General features: G+C 42.9%; 1 protein-coding gene across 1 annotated transcript in view; it reads right to left on the bottom strand.

Moving 5' to 3' along the window:
- Nucleotides 1-751: 751 nt before the first annotated feature.
- Nucleotides 752-7,460, bottom strand: part of rbm38 (RNA binding motif protein 38) — a 15,551-nt gene continuing 8,842 nt past the window's right edge. The window contains exon 4 of the mRNA XM_069526021.1: nucleotides 752-2,266. Within this exon, the coding sequence (XP_069382122.1) occupies nucleotides 1,912-2,266 (355 nt within the window). The 3' untranslated portion in view covers nucleotides 752-1,911. The remainder of the gene's footprint in view (nucleotides 2,267-7,460) is intronic.

The following is a 7,460-nucleotide window of genomic DNA, read 5'->3' as shown; positions in this document are numbered from 1 at the left end:
TGAACCTGGGCATTGTAGTTTATTTTGAGAAGATCCCACAAACACTGTCCTGATGCCGCAAATAACAACATGTGTAAATACAATATGTGCTCCTGTTTGAGAAAGTACTCATAAAAACTACAGTTCCCTGCTGTATGGGACGTTATTGATCTGACAAACATTGATGATTTACGTCTTCAGGGGGAATGATTGGACTTCAGGAGCAGGTGAGGTCAGTTTTGAATGAGATTTGGTGACAATTATAAAATATTGAAAATTCCCGTCAGTCAGTCAGGCACCTATATGTGAGAATTAAAAAACAAATAGTTCAGCTAGGCAGGTAGATATGTTTAGCTCAGGGTTGCCTGTGGTTCAATAGATAGTCGAGCACAAAAAAAAAAAAGGTTGGGGGTTTGATCCCCGGCATCTCCAGTCTGCATTCTGAAGTGTCCTTGGGCAAGATACTAAACTGTAAATTACCCTTGGTGATGTATGAATGATGTGTGATAAAAATCCATCTAAAGCTCATTGCTGGTTATAACTGATGTTATTAACTCTTGAAAGTGAAAAAGCCCATTTCCCAAAATGATGAACTTCTTGTACCAGTCCATTGACACATGTAAATGTCTTACACGACTCACGTGCGACTCATCAAGCTCCTGGTGGAATCATGCAGCAGCTGTTTAGGTACAGCTGATAACGCTTTATTAATTCCAGTGGGATATTTACCACAATGACTGTCACTCAACACTCAGAGAGCAATGCCATGTACTTTCTTTCAGAAATAATCATTTTATTTTGCATAATTGATGTATGGCTTGGTTCATGACCACTAATGTGGTGCCCCAGCACCGAGAGACTCCAGTGTCATTGCTGAAACATCTGTCTTTATTCTGCTGCAGGGAAAAAAAACCAACTCTGACCAGTACAATGAGCTGGAGAAGAAGCTTGGTCCTCACACTGGTGTTCACTGCATCATCACTCTATTTCTCTGTCACACACACAGACACAAAATACACTCACACACACTCACCCACAACATTTACTTCTCGACACCTACATCAAAACAAATGTACTTGATATGTATCGACGGCTATGTAATTTAAATATCATAAATGATGAAAAAATACCCTAACAAACGAGCCAACGCCATCTGACGACAATTATGTTTTCAGTTATTAACAAAGTCTTTCTCTGAGTACTTCTAACAGTAGCAATATAAAAACAATACAACGACCAGTGCTGCCTACTTTATTCATGCTTATCCTTCATCATCATAATTGCATATTCTGTTAAACTGTGTGTAATAACTTTGCAGTGGTGGATAAGAGGAACAAAAGGGAGAACAACAACCATTTTTTCTTCATTTGAGATGAGACACTAATAAAAATGACAGATTGAAGTCGGTATGGAGGGAGAGAGATCTCTAAGGCCAAAGACAGACATGTAACCTTGATGAGCAGGTAATTGACCTGTGTTTCTGAGAGAGGAGGCGGCTCCCAGCTTGGCTGATATCCAGCGTTGGGCTCAGTAGCGTACGGAGAAACTGCCGCCGCAGCATCATGTCAAGCAGACTTATTTCTCATTGTCTTTACCCGTGTACTCTCCAGTAGCCTCCGACCTCCACACTGAGGGTCAATGGTGTGAGAGACACGTCCAGGAGATTACCAGTCATCTCACCCAAGTCCCTGACTTCGGCCATTTAGTAAAAAACATTCAGATCATATGCTGATGAAACAATAAAACATTTATTTCAACGATATTATATAAAAAAGAAACAGGAATGCGAGTGTTTTCTAAAAGCCCTTTGATTACATCACACTCTCTTCCTGGTGATTTAGTCTCATCCCGATGACGACACAGCTCAACAGTCAGACTGTTTTTGAATCGTCACTCCATCCTTCACCACCGATCATCGTTTCTCAGGGCTGCTCACTGCATGCGGTCGGGCTGGTGCAGGGGGTAGTGAAGGAAGGCCTGCGGGGCAGCAGACATGGCGGTGAGTGCGGCCAGTGGAGGAGGGACGGCAGCCGGAGGAGTCAGGGACGCTGCGAGGGAGGGCGCCGGCGTGCCAGGGGAGAAGCTATAGCTGAGGTAGCCACCAGAGGGTGATGGCGAGGGGGTGTAAGGGTACTGCTCCAGTCCTGTGGGGGTGTAGTGGCTGTAGGCGGAGCTGTAGTCCAGGTAAGGGGAGGAGAGGGCCGCTGCTGTGGGGCTGAGCTGGGACTGAAGCACCAGGCTGGGCTGGAGGAATGCCTGGTGGGGGTAGACGTACTGCTGGGTGAGCCTGGACAGACAGAAGAACCAGGGTTAGCACCAGAGAAAATTCAAAAGAAGAGCTGAATCTAATGTTTCATTTCATTATCCATTCATTTACAAAGTAGAATATCACTCAGGGAGCACACACCAAGGCCCAACACATTTAAATTTACTAGATCTAGATTTCAATTTGGATCTGCAGCAAGGTGTAAACATTCTATACACACGCTCATTATGTTTTCCTCAAGATTCATAAATTATTCTCCAAGAAATCAATGAAAATCTTGAAACACATCTCGCCATGTTAAAGAAAGGGAAGAAAGAATTCTGCATCTGCTGCCTGATCCGTATCTGAACCAAAATTCAAAAGGTTCTTTCTCTGGTCCTGCACCACCTCTCCACAAAGTTTCATGGTTTGGAGGTTTTTACATAATGTTGATATCGAATAAACAAATAAAGGCAAATGAAAAAATAATATCCTTGGCCATCGCAGTTTTCTAGAGTTCAAAGTCTTGGGTGTTTTTCTTCAGACCATCAAAATGTATAGAGATTAAATTATCATTAACAAGAAAACAGCAAAATCCCACAAATCCCAAATAGACTGAACAATCAATCATCTAATCAAAATATATCTATAAAGGAATCAATCATCATTATAACATTATAATAAATGTAGCTGTTTCTAATTTAGAGCAAATAAATAAAAGAGGACTGATACTGGAGTGTGTTTCACACAAATATGAAGATCACACACACACACACACACACACACACACACACACACACACACACACACACACACACACACACACACACACAGGCCTGACCTAATTCATACATGCGTCTGAATATCTGAAAGGCAATGTCAGAAAAATCTGATTTGTGTGTTCAGAGCTGCCACTCACTGCGTCTGCTGAGATCTGATCTGATCGTCAGATGTCATTTTAACAACAGCGGTAACCAGAGAGAGACACGTGTTACCCGTTTAACGTAAACAAACACAAAACTGTTTCTTCACTAACTCTATTTATATCCCAGACTAGAAGCTCCAAGGTCCAACAGTCCCTTAATGAAAAGACATTAGAATTCACTAGATCTAGATTTTTATTTGGATCGGTCCCCTGAATAACCCTGATTTTGTTCATGAAGGCATCCTGGGTAATCAGTGAAAATGTCAAAAAAACACCCAATATCGCAACATCATTTTTGTCTACTCCTGCAATCTATCACTATCACTAACACAGACGAAAAACCTCCTTGGTGAAGCTAATGATAAAAACCAGAGTCCTGTGAAGGCTTCCTCCTTAAAGAGCAATTAGCAGCAGTGTTGCTGTCGCCTTTAAATAGACCTCGTCCCTTGTGTTTAAGTTTAATTAGCACGCTGCCTGAGAAAAAGAAAAGAAACGCTTTGTTCCACATTAAATATCAACATACTTCAAACTGAAACTCTGAATGTAGATCAACCACATTTGATAAGAATCTGTTGTATTCTTGGAAAAAAAACAGTGTTTTTTGAATTGAGTGGAGCACACGCACACACATTCACGCACGCACACACACACACGACCTGACACAACAGATGCAGCACATGAGGTTGTTACTCCGGACCGTGGCAGTAATGAGAGAAGAAAGCTCTCCACTGTCCTCCTGTATTCAGTCATGCCCTTGCCTGAGGCTGCCCACTTAACCTGAAATGTCTCAGTTACATCTGGCAACAGCAGCCGTGATCATATCAGAGGATCCAGGTTGTGTTGCTGCTGCACTTTAAAACAACACAACAGGACAGTATTTAACACACACTCTCCTGCTGTAAGCGCCCACAGTCAAACCCATTAACCTGACAGCGACCTGAGCAGGTGATCAGAGCGGCGAGCGGCGGGTGCTGCTTATCCGTAAACGGAGTGAGGACAGGGATCAGGCGTGATTACACAACAAACACCGACACTGGGCCTGTTCACACACACACACTCTGCTGTATACACAACACACACAGACACACACCAGTAGGTACAGTGCGCCTGCCAATGCATTCCAATGTCCATATGTAAACTCATTTAAACTTACCTAATAAGCTATTTATCACAAAATTACATTTTCATGTTATTGTATTTCTCAATTTCTCTGTTTATTTTAACAAACATCAGTTAGATAAGTGCGACCGTCCTCACAAGTTGCATATGCAAGACGTAAGGACACAACATGATTTAGGTTTAACTAACCAGTAAGATGCAAACACCTACATGTGGCATAGAGGGTGATGTGAGGTGGGGAGGTGAAGGAGAAAAGCTGGGACGCTGCATGAGACATCTACAGTTCTCCTTCCATCACAATAAGAACTATATCAAAAATGTCTGAAACATATTTGAGTCCCATTCGTTAACATGGACGTGGTGTGGTATATGACCTGTACCACTGCCAGCCACCAGGGGGTGATTGAGATGCTTTGGCTTCAGTTTTAGGGAGCTGCCATGTCATCCATCTTTGTGCACAGTCACAGAGTTGGTACTAAATATCATTGGACCCTTTGCAACAACAACAAAATGTATTGTTAATGAATTGTAATCTATTGTATTATATTTTATTATAACTCTTCTATAAACAACTTTTTTATTTTTGGAGGTTGGCGTAGAAATATAAAGTTACATTGAATTAAAATATTTAAATACCTCCAAAAATGTTACTCAAGTACAGCATTTGAGTAGGTTTAAGGTACTAAGTTACTTTTCTGACTGGTCCACAGAAATAACTTCCAGAAACAGAAACAGAAATTCTTCCAGCTGAGCCTCGTCCCTCATTTATCACGTCAAATAACCAAAACTTATCAAACTGTGGCAGAATATTACGTGTCCATCGCTCACAGTAGGAAGTTCAGTGGGAAACCAAGTTTTTAGGCCTTTTCTGCAGCACGATGTCATAGATAACATCTGCAGACAAATGAGACGCCACAACGTAACGTCAAAACAAAGCTGGAGCTAATAACGCTTCTCTCTGTATCCCATCTCTCCTCGCTCGCTCCGCTCGTCTCTCCCGGAGCAGAAGTGCAGTGTCATTTCCACGGCTGTGTGCCGCTGCCTGGCTGCCTGCACCGCCCTGACTGATCCAATGTGACAGCGGCATCGTACGAGAGGGAGCTTCGCCTCGCCTCTCTCCTCTCCGTGCCTGGCATCATCGCTGGCTGTCAAATCCACATTTATACTTATATATGTACACACACACACACACACACACACACACACACACACACACACACACACAAACAAACACACAAACAAACAAACAAACACGGGGGGTGTAGACAGACATGCACGCAAACACACTCACACACAGACACAAAGCACATATCAACATAATACACAATTAACAGGTTGTGTGCAGCTTAGAAAAGGATTGTGTGTGTGTGTGTGTGTAGGGGGGGTTCTGACATGGCAGGGCTAATTGGCGCAGCTGCATGGGTGTACGCTCACTAACAGACCCATGAGAGCAGAATAACCTCCACTGACTCCCCTCTCCATCCCCTCTCTGGGTGCACTCCCTCGTAGCCAGCAGCTTCCTCTGCTGCACTCCCCCTCACTGTCCTTCCTCAGAACCAGGCAGCAGGATGAAAGAGACAGACGCTGTACTGAGTGACAGAGAATTAAATAAAAAAACGAAACATCTGCAGTTCTTGTTGTTGTTTTTCAGTGAGGGTCAAGGTCAGGACTCCTTAAGCGAGGAACGAGTGGGAGGGAGAGGAGCAGGGAGAGATGCTGAGAGGTGAAGGATCAGCCATCATATCCTTCATGCCTCAGGACGGACACGCTTTTAATAGTTCAGATGAAGGATGTGAGGAGGGTGAGTCAAAGACACAAACACACACTAATGGAGAAGCACACTGATGACCTCCTCGTCCTCTTGTCACACACACACACACACACACACACACACACACACACACACACAAAGCTTGAGGGAGGGTGACGGACAGAAAGGCCAACATCAGCACAGGACACTCAACTCTCATGTCAGTGAGCTAGAAATGCACTTCAATTTGATTAATACGAATAATATGGAGATCGCAGCATGATGTGGAGGAGAATGTTCTGATGCAAGTTTTCTGGAATCTGGTGAAAGGAGAACAGCAGCTGATGTCTTACGCACAAGGGTGGGTTGAAAGCTTGATGCACATCAGAGACCCGGGATGAAACGATATCAGCGTTAACAGAGTAACATGAGTGACGCTGACACTCTATGACCTCACTGGTAAAGAGAGAAGGGAGTACGTGTGGAATGAGACTGGCTCTGTGTTCCTGATGGTGCTGTACGAATGCAACGTGTGAGGATGGTCCAAAATCCCCGCGTGAATGTTTTCATGTCAGTGGAAGTCCTGTTCATTTCCACGTGTCTGAGACCGGATGTGCAAACAGCGTTAATCCTGCATGAACACGTGTAATGGAATCAAAATATTTTATGTTTCACTTTGACTCATTGCACATTTGATTTAATCGTTTGTTAGATGAGATAAATTCAGATTAGAAGAAGGTTTAATCGACTATTTGATTTTAAAAAACAAATAGAACCAAATTTTTTGCTCTTATCACAGTCCTTGAAAAATGTTTTACTATGAGGCTCCTGCAGTAAAACTCTTTAACCTTAAATGATAGTTAACAGTTATGTTCAATCTAGGATTGAACATTTATATGTGTTTTTGTTCTCACTGTTTATGGCTGCAAAACGCAACGTTAAAGGAGGAACAGGAGCAGAGTTTAGCATTAAAAGTTTAAAACTGAAGAACTAAAAAGTGCAGATGCAGATTAAAACACACGTGTCATCATTTAACAGACAACTTCAACGTGTTTCTGTTAAAAGTTTGGTTTTTGCTGCGTTTCTCAGGATAGTGTAAGTTCTCCACTTTACTCTGCTTCAGATAATATACGGTGTGATTTGCCACAATTCAAATAAAACTGAGCTGAACTGAACAAAGCAGGAGCTTGATGTGATGTGAGAAGCTTCAAACATGATCCTTTTTTTCCAGATTTCTTCAAACATGCAACAGAAGGGCCTCTCCTTATTCCTGCCTCTCCTTAATTGCGTCCCTGGGTGTAAGAGGAAAATACACCCGAGGATTCAGCAACTGAAACTCCCCCGTGACGGACAGTAACAACTACCGGCTGAGAGAGGAGGAGGAGGAGGAGCAGGTGAGGGAGAACATCAGACAAAGAGGAAACAGAGGAAGAGTGAAGAAA

Source organism: Paralichthys olivaceus, chromosome 6, assembly GCF_024713975.1.
Source record: "Paralichthys olivaceus isolate ysfri-2021 chromosome 6, ASM2471397v2, whole genome shotgun sequence".
Lineage (NCBI taxonomy): Eukaryota > Metazoa > Chordata > Actinopteri > Pleuronectiformes > Paralichthyidae > Paralichthys > Paralichthys olivaceus.
Note: the sequence above shows the minus strand (reverse complement) of the source record. Positions and strands in the feature narration are given on the sequence as shown.